Source organism: Diadema antillarum, unplaced genomic scaffold, assembly GCF_040938485.1.
Source record: "Diadema antillarum isolate AM-2024a unplaced genomic scaffold, OU_Dant_1.0 scf00000008, whole genome shotgun sequence".
Taxonomy (NCBI): domain Eukaryota; kingdom Metazoa; phylum Echinodermata; class Echinoidea; order Diadematoida; family Diadematidae; genus Diadema; species Diadema antillarum.
In genome coordinates this window covers 3,941,783-3,958,986 of record NW_027270897.1, presented here as the reverse complement: position 1 = coordinate 3,958,986, position 17,204 = coordinate 3,941,783, and the positions used below count along the sequence as shown (strand labels likewise).

The 17,204-nt window shown below is 38.9% G+C and overlaps 1 protein-coding gene across 1 annotated transcript in view; it reads right to left on the bottom strand.

Moving 5' to 3' along the window:
• LOC139718886 (mediator of RNA polymerase II transcription subunit 13-like) overlaps positions 1 to 17,204 on the bottom strand; it is a 55,603-nt gene that overhangs the window by 28,097 nt on the left and 10,302 nt on the right. Inside the window, exons 3-10 of the mRNA XM_071630331.1 lie at positions 12,936 to 13,038; positions 11,540 to 11,763; positions 10,738 to 10,878; positions 9,371 to 9,417; positions 8,187 to 8,938; positions 7,335 to 7,460; positions 4,074 to 4,244; positions 1,021 to 1,118 (exon numbers count right to left, since the gene is read on the bottom strand). Of these exons, the coding sequence (XP_071486432.1) occupies positions 1,021 to 1,118; positions 4,074 to 4,244; positions 7,335 to 7,460; positions 8,187 to 8,938; positions 9,371 to 9,417; positions 10,738 to 10,878; positions 11,540 to 11,763; positions 12,936 to 13,038 (1,662 nt within the window). The remainder of the gene's footprint in view (positions 1 to 1,020; positions 1,119 to 4,073; positions 4,245 to 7,334; positions 7,461 to 8,186; positions 8,939 to 9,370; positions 9,418 to 10,737; positions 10,879 to 11,539; positions 11,764 to 12,935; positions 13,039 to 17,204) is intronic.

The window sequence follows — 17,204 nt, the reverse complement described above, 5'->3', positions numbered from 1 at the left end:
TGAAGCCCTCAACTAGTGCCATCACATAAAGCAAACGGAATCGAAATCGGATTAGAAATGGCGAAGGAGTAGCATTTTGTAGCAAAATGTACAATATAGGTCAAAAGTCAAGGTCAAAGGCCAAAGAAGTCAAAGGTCAAAATTCTGTGTAGAAGTTTTGAAGCCCTCACCTAGTGCCATCACATAAAGCCAACGGAATCGAAATCGGGTTAGAAATGGCGGAGTAGCATTTTGTAGCCAATGTATATTATAGGTAAAAAATCAAGGTCAAAGGTCAAAGAAGTCAAAGGTCAAACTTCCGTATAGAAGTTTTGACATCCTCACCTAGTGCCATCACATAAAGCAAACGGAATCGAAATCGGATTAGAAATGGCGAAGGAGTAGCATTTTGTAGCAAAATGTACAATACAGGTCAAAAAATCGAGGTCAAAAGTCAAAATTCTGTGTAGAAGTTTTGAAGCCCTCAACTAGTGCCATCACATAAAGCAAATGGAATCGAAATCGGATTAGAAATGGCGAAGGAGTAGCATTTTGTAGCAAAATGTACAATATAGGTCAAAGGTCAAGGTCAAAGGTCACAACTGAAATTCTGTGTAGAAGTTTCAAAGCTCCCATGTAGTGCTATCATATAAAGCAAACAGAATCAAAAATTGGCTCATAAATGACAGAGAAGTAGCAAATTTAAGATTTTGATCACACACGGACGCACAGACAGACAGACAGACGGACGGACGGACGGACACACACACATACGGAGCCCGTTTCATAGTCCCCTGCTCGAACTCATTCGGCGGGGACAAATATTTGAAATTGAGAGAGTGATATCAATCTAACTTGGAATGATCACATATCAATCACATATACATGTAAATGTGACCGATTCAAACATTGCCTTTCACTGAGAAGCTTAAAAGATCAACTTACGAAAGTAAACATGATTTGGCTCAAAACTAAGAATTGGTGTTGAACAGCACACACAAGAAGACAGTGATCCACGCAAATGACAAGACAAGGACCTACCCAGTAGTAGAGGGTGAAGGGAGATGAAGACAACCAGTCCTTGTCATGCCCGATGAGAAGACGAGGTATGGGGAGGGGTTCTGGGGTCTCTGCTGCACCTGCAGGAAAATTGGGATAGCAGCTTTGCATTGATAGAAGAGGAACTACATGACACAGCACTGGGCAGTATTCCACCCTTTAATTGCCACCTACATTTAGACAACTTGCCATTCCCACTTATTTGAATTTGTCCATATAAAACAAGCAAACACGTGAGACAATTACTATACTTTCTAACATAATATATTTCACAAAAGATATCACTCAAGCATTGAATATGAGATGTGCATGTTTGGCACGTGCACAATATTAACACAGTATATCTCAAACTGCTGAGCTTACAGGGATGATACAGTTTTGGTTTAGATGGGGCTGCAGGTTTCCAACTTTTTTTGTATGTGTGTGTTTGTGAGATAATGAGAAACCACTTATGAAATATGAAAGAACATGTAATTCTTAGAGGAATTCACAATTTACTTGATTGGTCTTGAAATGGCTGAGATATCTAGAAAAACGATCCTAATAAAATGCAACAGGCCACAACTTTTGTCAGGATCTCTTTGTTTTACTTTGTTTTTGGATATCTCAGTCATTTCAAAACCAATTTTCATTAGATAAAATTCAAATTCCCCTAAGAATTGTATGCTCTTCAAGATTTCATAAGAGTGGTTTCTAAATATCTTGCAAAACACTGAAAGCTGAATCCTCACCTCAGCCAATACTATAACATCCCTTTAAAGTTGATTTTGGCTTTGCATCCCATGTAATGAGTACAGTTAACAGGATCTTTCAAAAGAGAACACTTGCAACACATGCATGAATCAGAACTTAACCTGAATCTTGAAAATGAGCTGTCATGCATGAATACTGTTGTTCTCTCAGTTTTTAATCACGTAAACATACATACTCACTTCTTTCTCCCTCTCCATTTTTAAAGGACAAGTTCACCTTCATAGACATGTGGATTGAGTAAATGCAGCAATATTAGTAGAACACATCAGTGAGAGTTTGAAAAAAATCAGACAATCTATTCAAAAGTTATGAATTTTTGAAGTTTCTGCTCAGTCAAGGCTGGATGATAAGACTACTATAGCTTGTGATGTCACACGTGTACAACGATATACAGAAAGAATAAAGAAAATTCAACATATTTTCACTTTTCTCACATCACAAAAGAACACTTGACTTCTCTCTTTCAGAAGACAGGGGGAATAATATTACCCTTATCATATGTCAGTAATAAGTCGAAGAAATGTGCACTTTATTCAAAAAGTGAAGTTTTGTGAAATTTTAAAAAAATTTTCTTTACATCGTTGTACGCATGACATCATACACTGTAGTAGTCTTCTCATCCAGCAGTGACTGCACAGATACTTTAAAAATTCAAAACTTTTGAACGGATTGCCTGATTTTCCCCAAACTTTCACTGATGTGTTCTACTAATATTGTTGCATTCACTCAATTCACATGTACATATATGAAGGTGGACTTGTCCTTTAATGAACTGCATGGAGAAAAATAACAGCTCATAACTGTCTATTGAATATAACAAAACAAGAAAATGAAACAGTATCACAATTTCACCTTTCACGTAGTCACTAATCTAAATTACACACAGCTCTACCAAAATTTGACCAGGCATTCTCAAGTAGAAGATGAACATGTACAATTAGGGCCCAAATTTAGACACCCCCCCCCCCCCCCACACCACCTCATAGTATCAAATTTAGCTCAATCACTTCTTGGTTCTAGAGAAGAACACTTTTTTTAAGATTCCTTAATTTTGGGGGATGGGGGGGGGGGGGGGCAGGAGCATGGTGCCCATTAGCCTGGTGCCCATTTTAACAAATTGAGATCCAAACCTGCCAAGTTTGGTGAACATCCATCATGAGGTTTTCAAGAAGAAGATGTAAAGGTACAATTTAGGCCCCACCCCTTCCCCTGCCCAAAAGGGGGGCACCCCTGGATCTGCTTTCAAATAAACTTGAAACTACAGTCATTAATGTACTACCTCATAGTATTAACTTAGCTCTATCACTTCTGATTCTAGAGAAGATTTTAAAGATTCCTTAATTTTTGGGAGGTTTGGGTCCCTTGGGGCCCTCCAGGTGGGACACAGTGCCCATTTGAACAAGTTGAGATCCTACACCCCTCGGGATGCTACCTGCCAAGTTTGGTGAAAATGGGTCATGGGGTTCTCAGAAAATGTACAACTTAGGCCCCATTAGGACCCCTCCCCACCCCTCCCCTGGGTCCCAAGGAGGGCACCCCTGATTTTGCCATGAACAAACTTGAAACTACAGTCATCAATATACTACTCACAGTATTAACTTAGCTCTATTACTTCTGGTTCTAGAGAAGAAGATTTTTAAAGATACCTTAATTTTTATTTCATTTATTTATTTATTTATTTATTTATTTATTTATTTATTTTATTTTTTTTTATTTTTTATTTTTTTTTTTTGGGGGGGGGGGGGGTTTGGGCCCCCTGGGGCCCCCTAGGAGGTGCATGGTGCCCATTTGAACAAATTGATGTCCTAACCCCCTAGGGATGCTACCTGCCAAGTTTGGTGAAAATCCATCATGAGGTTTTCAAGAAGTTGACGAAAATTCAGGCCCCAATCGGATCTCCCCCCGCCCAAAGGGGGGCACCCCTGGATCTGCCATTAACAAACGTGGAACTACAGTCATTAATGTACTAACTCATAGTATTAACTGAGCTCTATAACTTCTGGTTCTAGAGAAGAAGATTTTTAAAAGATTCCTTAATTTTGGGGGGTTTGGGGCCCCCTAGGGATGCTACCTGCCAAGTTTGGCGAAAATCGGTCTTGGGGTTTTCAAGAAGAAGATGAAAATGTAAAAAGTTTACGCACGACGAAAAGCGATCGCAATAGCTCACTTGAGCCTTCGGGTCAGGTGAGCTAAAAAGAGATAGGCACAAGGAAACGGAAAGGGACCAAGAGAGGGAGAGAGTAGGGGATTGAAAGAAAAACTAACAAATACTACCGACTGACCTCTCACACCAATGTTGAAGAAAACCTGCCAAGTGAGAGGGCCCTGTACTGTGTATGGCTTCTCCCATAACCTAGTAGTGCGTTTCTTTTGAATGGCATCCTGCAACAACGGCTGCAGGGAGCTGAGAGTCCGCACAATGTCCTGGGATGACATCGTACTTTGAGCAAGAGCTGCCACAAGTTAGAAAAACAAAAATCATTTCAATATGGAAGAGATAAAGAACAAGTGAGTCAGCAGCACAATTTAGCTGAGATTCTCTTTCCTGTTGAGTGTACTCGACATGTAATACAACTTACAAGGATTGGCAGTTTTGACAGTAAGGCATAAATATTAGTGTTCCTGGCATACTGCAACTTCTAGTAATAAAGTGGGTGAGAACCATATCATCATCTACGATACATCCACAGTATCAAAATAGGCATTTGAAGTTGAAATCGTGGTTGGAAATGATACTTTCAGCAAAAGTACAGTGACCTTTGACTTTCATTCATGTAAGTAACTGTCTGATCATGTTATCCTTCCTCCTTAAAATATATTACATGTCTTATTGAAAACTTCCAGCAGGGTTAATACTTTAAAATATCATTCTTAGTCGATGTTAAGAAAAGTGATCTTTAGCCATCAAGGAATTTGTCCAAAATCTACACTGTATCAGGGCACTTACACTTTTTGTAGCATATCTTGCCAAGTACAAAGGAAATATACCAATTCAGGTTTCTTGTTTAAATTGTAATTACAAAGTGTGGAGAGGAGGGACAGCTAAGAAATCATGACAAAGGATGGACCATAAGATTTACAAATATAGCACAGATGAAGTACAGAAATTTACAATCCCATCTCTCAACTCATGACATGTGGTCTTGGCTGCCAGAAGAAACCTTTTGGAGTATACTATCATGGGTCTCTATAGATATACCTGAACTAACTGCACCAATGGTCACTCATGCAGGGCAAGGTGGAAGCATGAGATAGATGTTATCAAATCTTTTCATTCTTAATCAGTTCTCCATGATTAGACTTCGACATAATAGTGCAAGAGTGGTAATTTTTGCGGTGTGGAAATTTTCACGTATTTCATGAGACCAGAAACCAGAAAATAAAAACATGCAAACATTGTTGCACGTCATATGGTCCATTAGTAATTGTCTTGATTCCGCTGAATGAAAAAAATACATGAAATTCATCTTACCCAGCCGAGCGTGAAAAATTATTCATGCAAAATAACCACTTTTAAAGTATCAGTATGCTGTCCATATGATTGTATTTAAGTGCCATAGACTGTCAACATCATCGAGTGTCATTGGGCTAAAGCTAACAGTTGGCACTTATAATGTTCATTCTAACAATGAAATACTGTATACGCCATATATTTCGCAAGTTTAAATTTTCGCAATTCAGGAATTCCCGACAATTTCACGAGTGGTTTATTCGCAATCGTGGAGTCCTGTACTGAACGGAGAATGGAGAAATGTACACGCGTACGTCACATCCACATCGGGATCAGAGTCAATATTTTCGCATGTCTTTAATTTTGCAAATAGCACCCAACTCGCGAAATTTGCGGAAAAAAAAAACAGCGCGAAATATTTAGCGTATACAGTAATCACTGCTGAAGAACTGTGTATTGTTATCTCTTTATGAGGCTTTGTCTGAAATCACGTATTGAGTACCATCAAAACTTGTTTTCCCTCCACACCAGCTAGGTGATCAATTCAGCCACTGCTGTAAGTGTATCAATATGGCATTACACACTGTATATGCTTGAGAACTAGAAATTATGACTACCATAAGTAAACATCATGGAAAAGAAATGTAGGGAACAAAAATACATGTACAAACTAGAAATGTCGCTATGGCGACTGGTATGCCTCCGCCATAATGCATGATTCTCCCAATAGGTGTATAGTACAATGTCTTCACAATGTGTGATGACAGTTTCACATAACTGGCAAAATACTGAAATGACAGGTTTGTCAGAAATATCTTGAATGTTCACTTTCCTTGAACTAGGTTTGCTACAATTGTCTATTACAGAATGCAGGTACATGTATTTGGGGAATTGAGGATTTTACTTGACTTTTGACCGACCCTTTTATAAGTTTATGCATTGAGTAATTTTCAAGGTATGAAGAAAAAGTTTAATTACAGTATAAAATGTATATATATATATATTTTTTGTTTTTTTTTTTTTTTTTGTTTTTTTTTTTTTTTTTTTTTTTTTTTTTTTTGGGGGGGGCATTTTAGCCTGGCCTTTGACCCTTAACCCTTAACCTTCGACCTTCTGGCAGGAAATTTCCCAGAGAATCTCCATTAGGCAATACATGTATATATGAAGTTTTAAAAATAATCCTGGAAGCATTGCAAATAGTATATGAGGGAAATAGTGAAATTTTGAGGAGTTAACCTTGACCTTTGACCCCCTGACTATTGATCCATGACCCCCAAATTCCCTAGATAATCCCTGCCAGTCAGTACATGCATATGTACCAAGTTCCATGAAGATACATTGAACCATTTGCAAGGAAAGTGAAATTGTAACATTTTCACCTGACCTTTGACTTTTTACCTTATGACATGAAACTCTCTGGAAAAATCTTCATGCAGTAGTACATGTCTACACTAAGTTTCAAGAAAATACCTTTGGGCATTGCATAGATATGGGGGAAATAGCAACATTCTTGATCCTTGACATTTGACCTTGACCTTTTGACCGTTGACCTCTTGCCAATTTCACTAAAAATCTACTCAACTAATTGACCCATCATACGTCATCCTTGGACCAAGTTTGGTGAAAGTTGCTTCATCCAGTTTTGAGTTATCACATAAACAGATAAATTCTAGGATTTGACCTTGATCTTACCTTTGACCTCTGTCCGATTTCACTCAAAAACTGCTGAAGTAATTGTCTTATCATACATCATCCTCGGACAAAGTTTGGTGAAATTCGCTTGATCCAGTCTTGAGTTATCACGTAAACGGATACAATTGACCTTTAGCCTTTAGCTGATTTCACCCAAAATCTAATCAAGTAATTACCCCATGATACTTTATACTTGGACAAAGTTTGGTAAAATTCCAGTCAATATTATTCAATTTATCGCGTAAACGAATGCGGACGGACGGACGGACAACCCGAAAACATAATGCCTCTGGCATTACTTCGTGGCGGAGGCATAAAAAGCGTAGACAATGTGACTAATGAGCTGCAAAGCTCATGAAGTGCATCAACCAATGTAGGGAAGGACTCTCCCTACACTCACCTGGTATGTAAGGCCAGCTATGAAGACAAGAGCTTTTGAGAAGGGCATCATCGATTTTGTTGCCAATGGCGCCATCCATGAGAAGTCTGCCCTGCTCTAGAGCAGCAAAACATGCATCACACCCATCTATGACCAAAGAAAGAGAACAAGTTAATTGCCAGGTTGTATCTCAGCCATATGGAACAATTTGAGGTGCTTATCTAAATGTAAAATAAAAATGTAGAAAAAAATAATGCCTCCGGCACCACTTCGTGGCGGAGGCACAAAAATCACGGGCAGAATGTAGAAGCAAACAGAGGAATCTGTGGTTCATTGCATAGTTTCCAACTTCATAATAAAAAGAAAGGAGTGCTGGAATGGGGTAGGGAGAAATGCAATGTGTATAGCAAGAATAAGAATATATAATAAGAAAAATTTCCCTTCAGTGATCTGAGGCTTGCTATCTAATAAGGCTCTAGATGAAATTTAACAATGAAGCTTACAACCTATTTCAATGGGAAGGTAACAACATGCACAGTGGTCCAAATGAATGACTGAAATGAGGACATCATGATGTTGAATTAATATAGACTATCTAAAACAATGTCTGTTCTAGAAGAAGTTGTACATGTAAAAAGTTTGTGTGCGCTGGATGATGCACGCCTGACGGCAAACAATGAATGATTGTAATAAGCTCACCTCATCAATAATTAGAATGATGAGGATGGACAATTTGATTTTATATGGCTGACAGACTTCGTCACAACATGAGTGAATAGTCACCTGTTGTGCCAGTCATAGATTCCTGGTGCACAAAATGAAAAGACCCAGAGAATAAGAGGAGAAGACATTCAAAAGACAAGCACAACTCACCATTTATTTCAATCTGGCTCCTGGCCAGAGGACCCGTGCTATTGATCCCTCGTTTGTGCACACACCCAGCAAGCCTCGCCAGCGTGGCGTACGGACTGTTACACTGTTCCTGAATCAATCTCAGCACACACTTTGCTGTGTGTGACACCTCTTTCCCACCAGCTGCCACCTCCTTCTCACTGCTGCTCTCAACAGAAAGCAATGGTTTGCGGTTCAGTTCTGGCATTCCTGCAAGTAAGGGATTGTCTTTGTGAAATGCCCAGAGTGCTGCATCTGCTGGCTGCCCAGTTATTTCAGATTCATCCTCAGCAAAGAGTCCACTGCCTACAGCATAGCGCCGATTCATAACACCACTGAAACCACACTTGCACTCTCCTGGGAAGTCCAGCATGTTGCTAACGCCCACTCCGACACCTTTAATGTTCATGTTACACACACACATGACACTACTATCAAAGTTTCTGTCCTTGTGGATATTGAGCAGCGAGTCAGACAGCACCAGATTCACATACAGACTGTGTGCCTCTGGGATATTATTAGCTGGCGTTGGTGCCTCAATCGAGTTCAGGTTACGCACATATGAGGAGGCCTCTGATGCAGGTGACTGGAGGTCTATATTGATCGTGCTGCGTGGCTCCTGACTGCCAGGGCAAGCTGCTGGTGATTGCAAGAGGGCAGCACCCCCCATCCCAAATGCAGATGATTGGCTGATGGATAGGTCGATGTCAGCTGATGTCATTCTGGACAAATCACTTTACACACAAAGAAAGGGCATGGACAGGGTGAATACATTCATCTTCTTGGCATGACAGTCAAGTAGAAGGAACCAAAGGGCTTTAGTTTTCACAATGATATTAAACTAAACATTTCAGTTCATCTATCAGAGAAAATGTTTTCCATTAGTAGATCTGAAATCTTTTTTCTTCTAAACTCTTACTACATATCAGTATACAAATTTAATGCATCACGCAAAAGTCTTTATGCCTTTCATTTCAAAAGAAAGTTGTTTATATTTTCTTATATTATGCATTTTCACTGACTCGACTCTTACAGTATCATGCTGAGAACCAGATTTGTTACAATTGCCTTGAAATGGGGGAAAACAAATGTTCTCAGCTCTCTGGACCTGAATATAGCATACAACAATGAAAATGTAAAGAAAGAATAAAATGGAAGATACCAACCTTTCTTTTCCCACAGGCACAAGTTCTGGCTTGGGTGACAATGGCAACTGATGTACATGTATGAATGGAAAAAAAAAACAATGACAGCCAAAGGACTCTTTAAAACATAACATAACATTACAGAAATTAATTAACCCTTGCCGTCTCCACAGTACCATCTTGGACAGGACGTACCACCTGCAAGAAGTTGCAAAATTCAAACTGATGTCAATGTTAAGAATCTCCAATCCATTGTCATTTCTAGTTCTTGACAGCCTTAGGTTAAGCACTGCATGTTCTGCCACTGCTGCATTCAAACCCCCTGTCATCCTTTTACAGATAACAATAAAATCACATAACCAGAATGTTCTTTTTGCCACCATCAAATAGTGGTATCAGATATTCTAAATGAGTAGTCTCATCAAAGTATAAAATTAAAAGTTTAATAGGAGCCCTCGACACGATCCCAACGAAACTATTTATTACATATACAACCTGTCCAGTCTTACTTACATGATTGTATGTGAGTGCATCAAACATGATTGAATTTTGCTAGATTTTCGGAAGTGATCGCATGACATTTGAAACATCAGATTCCCCTTTAACTAGTGACCAATGAAACCTATGAACAAGAACCATCATCAAAATACTATCTGTACTCAAGTTAAGACAAATACATGAGAACGCCAGAACAAGGTATCTGCAGCATCTTATGGAAAAAGCAAAAGCTTTGTCTCATGCGCTATTGCTCTTCTTTGTTGTGTCTTTTCTGCAAAGTGATATTTTTCTGTCAAATCACTTGGTTTTTTTTTCACCTAACGAAGAGGGCTCTTCTACCTAAGTGCACTCATTTTTTTTTCATTTACACAAGAAAAAATACCCTTCAAAGTGTTTAAAATTAAGAACATAAAATATTTGCCTGAAAACAAGGCAGTATATCAGCTGACCTTTTTTGGAAAAGGTACCTGCAGCCTCTTATGAAAAAAAGCAGCAACTTTTAAAAAATGAGACAAGTTATAACACGATGTAAAGAACAATTTAGCAAGTTTTAAAAAAAACCCCAAAAGTCTTGAGATCACTCTCTTTGTCAGAAGAATATAATACACTTTCATGGAATTCCTCTTTGTCTTCTACCAAAAGTTAAAATAAACACACACAGATGTAAACATGTAAATAAAGTAAGAAATAACACGTATTAAACTTAATAAACATATAAGATTCTTCAATTTGTATCAAGACATTTGATGAACCCACCTTAGATGTAAAAGTGAATATTAATGCAATACTTTTCCATGGGGTGCTTTCTCTTGGATGGATATGGCTTCCATTCATGAATTGAAGTGCATCCATATCAAGGGATGCTTATAACAATGTCTAACACAACTCACCTGCCAAGAAGGCCGGTAATGGCATGCATCTGGTGTCTTCAGAGGAGGTAGCTTGCTGCTTGGTAGAGACTTCAAGGGTGCATACATACTGGGACCAACAAATCTTTCAGTTGGAGGGATCTTGTACACAAAACTCCAATCCTGCAAATATGTTGAAGGGGGAGAATATAGCACATTATGCACTCATGAAGTCCTAAAAGATTAAAATAACAGATTTATTGGCACTATAACAAATGACTTTGTCATTCCTTCTCCATTACCGAGATCTGGGCCCTGTTGCATAAGAATTAAACTTATTACTGCAGCAATTTTCATGGGAACATTTCTTAAAGGTGATGATATTATCAGTAAGACTCACACCATTCATCAACTCTTGCTATATTCTAAAAAAAACAAACAAACAAAAAGCAAAACAACCGAAATCACACACTCTAGTACCAATAGCTGGAAGTGGAAATTTTCGCGGTGTTGAAATTTTCACGCATTTCGCGCAACCGAAACTAGCGCGAAAATAAAAGCACGCGAACATTTTTGTTTGCCATATGTTCCAGCAGTTGATGACTTGATTCCGCGGAATGAAAAACCTGCAAAACTCTTCTTACCCTGCCGAGCGTGAAAAATTAGTCGCGCGAAAATATCCACTTTTACAGTATCACATGGACATTGTGCAGATGTGTGTAGCAAGTAATAACCATGAGCAGTACTCATTAATTGTTCTGATGATATTTTAACCTTAGAACAAAGTAATGAAAATATAAAACACAATAACTGAAAAGTATACCATCAGAAAAAACAAATATACCTGAATTGGCTCTGGTTTCGGGCTGCCCATGTTCTCATCTGCCTCAATCTCTGTGAAGTCACCTACAGCACCGTGATCAATTGGCGGGACACCCTGTACTGAACCATGGTTGATGTAATCAGGGCAGGGCTGGTTGCCAGGAGAAAATGCTGAATTCTGCTGTTGTTCCAGTGAAGGAGGTGTAGGGTACATACGGGCTAGGTCAGACGCCGAGGCACTGGTACCTGCAGAGGCATAATTGCATCCAGTTACATTGCGCCTCCAACAATGTCAAACTAACTCAACACAACACCATGGATAGTCATGAAAGCACTGTAAAGCAAGAATAACAAAAACATGGAAAACATACCCTTGTAGTGTGATAGGGATGAAATAGGGATGACATAGACTTACCTTTACCAATGCAAAACAGGAAAGCTACAACACAGAGCACTGACTGCCCATATCAGCATAGTTGAACCGAGCCTTGTTATGGGTAGCGTCCGGGTAACTTTTTTTTTTATCCTGCCTGTTTAAATGGTCACAGCAAAATGTTCCTCGGATGTTGTCATGATTAACTTTTGCCAATTCTACCCGAGCTAGCAAGGGTAATTGCCGCGACATCACCCTGACATTACCTGGGTAACCCTTCTTTTAGAACACAACTGCGGTAACATTCCTTTGAGACACTAAACAAGCACATACAACATTGCAGACAGAGAATGATTGACATACTGTAAGGTGACCACGTGCATGGATTGTAACCACTGATCTGTATGTAGTTGAGATTAGTGACTGTAACCTTGCTTTGTTTACAGACACACGGCACTGGCTGGTGGACAGGGTAGTGGATACACCCCTTCTAGAAATCTACCTGGAGAAAGTTTTCAGTGTGCGCGTTTACACTGAAATGAAGGCGGGCTCGGCCGCGGCCGAGCCTCACACTGTAAACGGGGTCTTAGAGTTCCAAGAGGCAGCAGGTGCACATTCCTGGAATGCCAGCACTGTATACAGGTGTACATACACACACATACGTGTCTATGGTGGAAACCGAGGACCTGTTTTACCCATAAAAATTTTACCATGTAACCGAGGACCTGTGTGTCGGTAGGACTCTTGTCAACCGAGGACTCATTCGTATATTACCATCCAACCGAGGACTTATTACAATAATGCTAATTGAGGACCTACAAACATGTACCCCTACATGCAAAAGCATGCAAAAGCACACCGTTTGGAATGGTCTGCGTACTGAGGACATTCTCGGTTCTCCGTATGTCCTCTATTTAAATGTAAAGTTCGTATGTGGTCCTCGTTTTACACCGTGGGTAAGTGCGCGCTCACACACACACACACACAAGGAACAATCAACAACAAAAGCACAAAACAATCACTGAAAACAAAAAAATCCACCTACCAGTCAAACCAGTGGAACTATGCAGTGAGTTGCCAAAGGTGGGTTTGTTGCTGTCCTCAATGGTGTATGCAGTCACCTGAGAAACCATATCTTCAAGCATACCCTGCAACATTAACACAACAATAAAACATACCAGGTATTTCTTTTACCCTTACTTCATTTCAAGTTGTACAACAAGAATAAGAGTTCCAGTTGTTAAAACAAGCATGATATATATGCATCTAATATTTCATTCTACTTAAGACTTAGACTTTTAATGCTTCATGTAGCAATGCACTGTCTTTCTTCTTTCATACATGTTTCATTATTTAACATATCAATGTATGTTATTTGTGGTAGTCAACATTTTTTCAGCAAGTAGAGGCTAATTTTCTATGCATCTTTATAATGGACAGATAAATGAAATGGAATGAAATTAAATACCAACTAGAAATGTTGCTATGGCGACTGGTATGCCTCTGCCATATTGCATGGATCTCCCAATAGAGTACGTCTTGATGATGTGAGAAGACAGTTTCACATAATGGGTAATAAAATAAATGAAATGACATGTTTGTCACAAATGTGTGGGGTGTTTATTTTCCTTGAACTAGGATTCATTTGGATGGATGGCTGAATTATTTAGAAAGCAAGTATTTGGGAATTTAAGCATTTTCCTAGCCCTTTGACCCTATGGCCAAAATCTTTCCTTACAGAAACATTGTGCAGTCATGTATATGTATGTAATTGGTTTACGTTTATGCATTGAGCAATCTCCAAGGTATGGATGGAGAGTGAAATTTCAGCATTAAAGGGACTGTACAGTCCCGATTGAGGTGAAGATTTAGGTTTATAACATTTTTGTGTGTGTGAGATAATGAGAAAACTCTTATGAAATACGAAAGAGCATGTAATTTCTAGGATTCAACATTTGATGAAAACTGGCCTTGAAATGGCTGAGATATCCAAAAAAGCTATCCCAACGAAATTGACAGGCCACAACTTTTCTTAGGATCTCTTTGTTTTTCCTTGTTTTTAGATATCTCAGTCATTTCAAAACTGATTTTCATCAAATAAACTTTTGATTCCCCTTAGAATTGTATGCTCTTTGACATTTCATCAAGTGGTTTCTAAATATCTCGCAAAACGCTACAAGCTGAATCCTCACCTCAACCAGTCCCTTTGAATAGTAATATTTTAGCATTCAAACCTGACCTTTTGACCCTTGACCCCATTAACCCAAATTCCCAAGAGAACTATTGTCAGAGAGTACTGTTAGTGTACTAAGTTTCATGATGATACCTTGAGCCATTTCCGAGATATGGCGAAGAAAGTGAAATTTTAGCTGTTTCACTTTACCTTTTATCTCTGACTCCATGGCTCAAAACTTTCCCTACAGAATCTTTATCTGGTAATACTATCTATAAACAAAGTTTTAAGAAAATACCTTAGGCATTGCACAGATATGGGGAAAATAGTGACATTTTAAGAATCTGATCTTGACTTTTGACCTTCAGCATGAGCAGCCAAAAGATGACAGGTACAACTTTGTCTACTTGTACATATTATTTATATATATGCCAAGTTTCATTAGGATAACTCAAACGGTTTTTAACATTCGCTGTCAACAAAATTGATTACAGACGGAAAGACAGACAGACAACCCAAAAACATAATGTCTTCAGTGACATTTCGTGGCAGAGGCATTTAAATAATTTTAAAAAAGGCAAAATAAAGATCAAAAATAAGAAAATCCCTCATAGAGTCAAGACACACAAAATGGAAAACCAAAATACAATACAAATACAACAAATTTGGATAATCAAGGAAAGAAAAGACAGATTCAAAGGAATGAATAAAAGAAATGTAGGGGAAAAAATGAAGAGAAAAATAAGGGGATGATAGAGGGACATAGAAGAAAACCAGAAAATACAGACAATGGGGCAGACAGAGAGAGAGAGAGAGAAAGAGAGGGGGGGGGAGAGAGTGGAGGGAGAGAGAAGAGAGAGAGAAGAGAGAGAGAGAGACAGAGTGTGTGTGCGCGTGCGCGCATGTGTGTGTGTGTGTGTGTGAGTGCATGTTGAGAGCGAGCTTATCATTTCCGGCCCTTGTGTGGTTGAGCACAAAATATTTAGTGCTGGTGTCTGCAAGCAGGAAGCTGGGAGCCTCAGGGGAGAGGTATACATCATCAGCATATGTGGACCATGATAACAAGACAGCCCTTGCCATCCACCAGGCTCACAGTGTACACACATTTAACCCTAAAAGGGCTATCCGCCCCCCCCCCCCTCGACGTTTCGCGCTATAATTCTGTAACGCGAGAAGGCCTCATCGCAAGGCTTCTTGACTTTCTTCATTCAAGTCTCGCGCAACTTTTGAGACCAAATTTGCAACGTCCGCGCATACTTTTGCGAAGCCACGCCCATTTTTGTAATGGAATGTCGCCCTAAAATGGGCACATTTTTGTGATTTTGTGTACATTTCGTATAGAAAACAGTGCTCTGTCATGAAAGTCATAAAAACCTGATTATTTTTACAATTAATCACTTTCATTGATTAATTTTGTGCTAATTATGGTAGAAAAGTGGCCTGTGACAATTTCCAATGAAAAAACAAAAAAAAAAAAAACAAAAACAAAAGTTGAAAAACAGAGAAATACATGTAGAAATTCTGAAAACAATAAAATACATAAGAATTGAAATGAGTTTTGGAAGTTTTTGTGATGTACAATTGTTGAATATGCTCAAACAGATTTGCAAATCAAAAGTAGACTCTCATTGCTTTTAATTAGGTTAAAATATCATCTTGAGCTTAATTTGCATAATTAATTAATTGAAATTAGAAATTGATTGTTTCAAAAAATCTTATGACCTTGTAATAATCTTGTAGATTATGACGCGGGTCTCACGCATGCAAATTTCATCGCGATCGCACCACCGATGGCCGAGATCTCGGGGGGGGGGGGGGGGGGGGGGGGGGGGGCGGAATCCATCCCCCCCCCTCCCAGTCTGAGCATAGCCAAAAAGCCCGGCCCCTTTAGGGTTAAAGGCTGCCATTGAAAAAAAGAAAAAAGAAAAAAAAGGAGCAAACTTTTGTTACCACTGCATCCATAAACCACTTGACGCCCGTCTGGAACAGTGGGCAGAGATACTGAAACTTAATATGTGGTTTAACCAAGGAGGTATGAGAGAACCACTACGACAAGAAAACTGCAGTAAACAAGGCATTACAAAATCACTCTAAAAACAAAGGGCAAGTCATGAAAACAATGAAAAAAAAAACGGTAATATACATATATCTTGTACCAATAAAAAAAAGGGCATTAATCGCAAATATAAATCAAGGTACAACACAAACCTGTGACCATCTTATGACCACAGCTTATTGTTTCCTTTTTGACCTTCTAAAGAAAGCATCTAAACTCACACACACTATTTAGGGAAATTGCAATATAACTGCAATCAGATTAATTTGCTCTATGAACAACTCTCATTTCAGGCGCTCACTTTTGTAATGTATTATCAGCATCAACATGCCTGACACATGAACTTCCAGCAAGTTCTTGGCTCTCAGCCAACAGTCTGCAGCGCATGAGTTCTTCTCTATGGCACATGCAGACAATCAGGCTTTCTTGCCTAGAAGGCACCTAAGTTGACTGAACAACAAACTCAAAATTGACATGAAATGTTTGTACCTTCATGACCCTCATTTTGACCAAAACCCAGTACACTACTTCAAACATGGTATATTTTGTCGTGTTTTCATATCTGCAAAATTTACACGCTGACTTGATTTGTGAAATTAACAACTTATAAACATATTGCCTCCAGTATCACAAATTGCTGTATATTGTCTCCAAAGTGAGAAATCACTGCTTTTTTTTCCCTGTAAAGTTCACCAAATTGAGGCCGAGGCCCCCCCCCCCCCGACGTTCCACGCGATGTATAATACATCGCTATCGCGAAAAGCTATCGCCACAACGTTTCATGACTTTTTTCTTTTGAGTCTCTCGCATCTTTTGACACCAAATTTGCAATGCCCGGGCGCGCAGTTCCGAAGTTGCGCATAAATATGTGCGTGCATGTCAGACCAGAAATTGCTCAAAAATGTGAATTCCTGTACAATTTCACTGCAAACTGTGCTTACAAAAAGTTTCATAAAAGCATGATTATTTTGGGGTTTTATTGATTAAAATAAATTAATAACATAATTTCTTGTCTGGAACAATGTCGCGGACTAATTTCATCGAAAAACAATGAAAAATATAAAGTCGAAAAACAAAAACATACA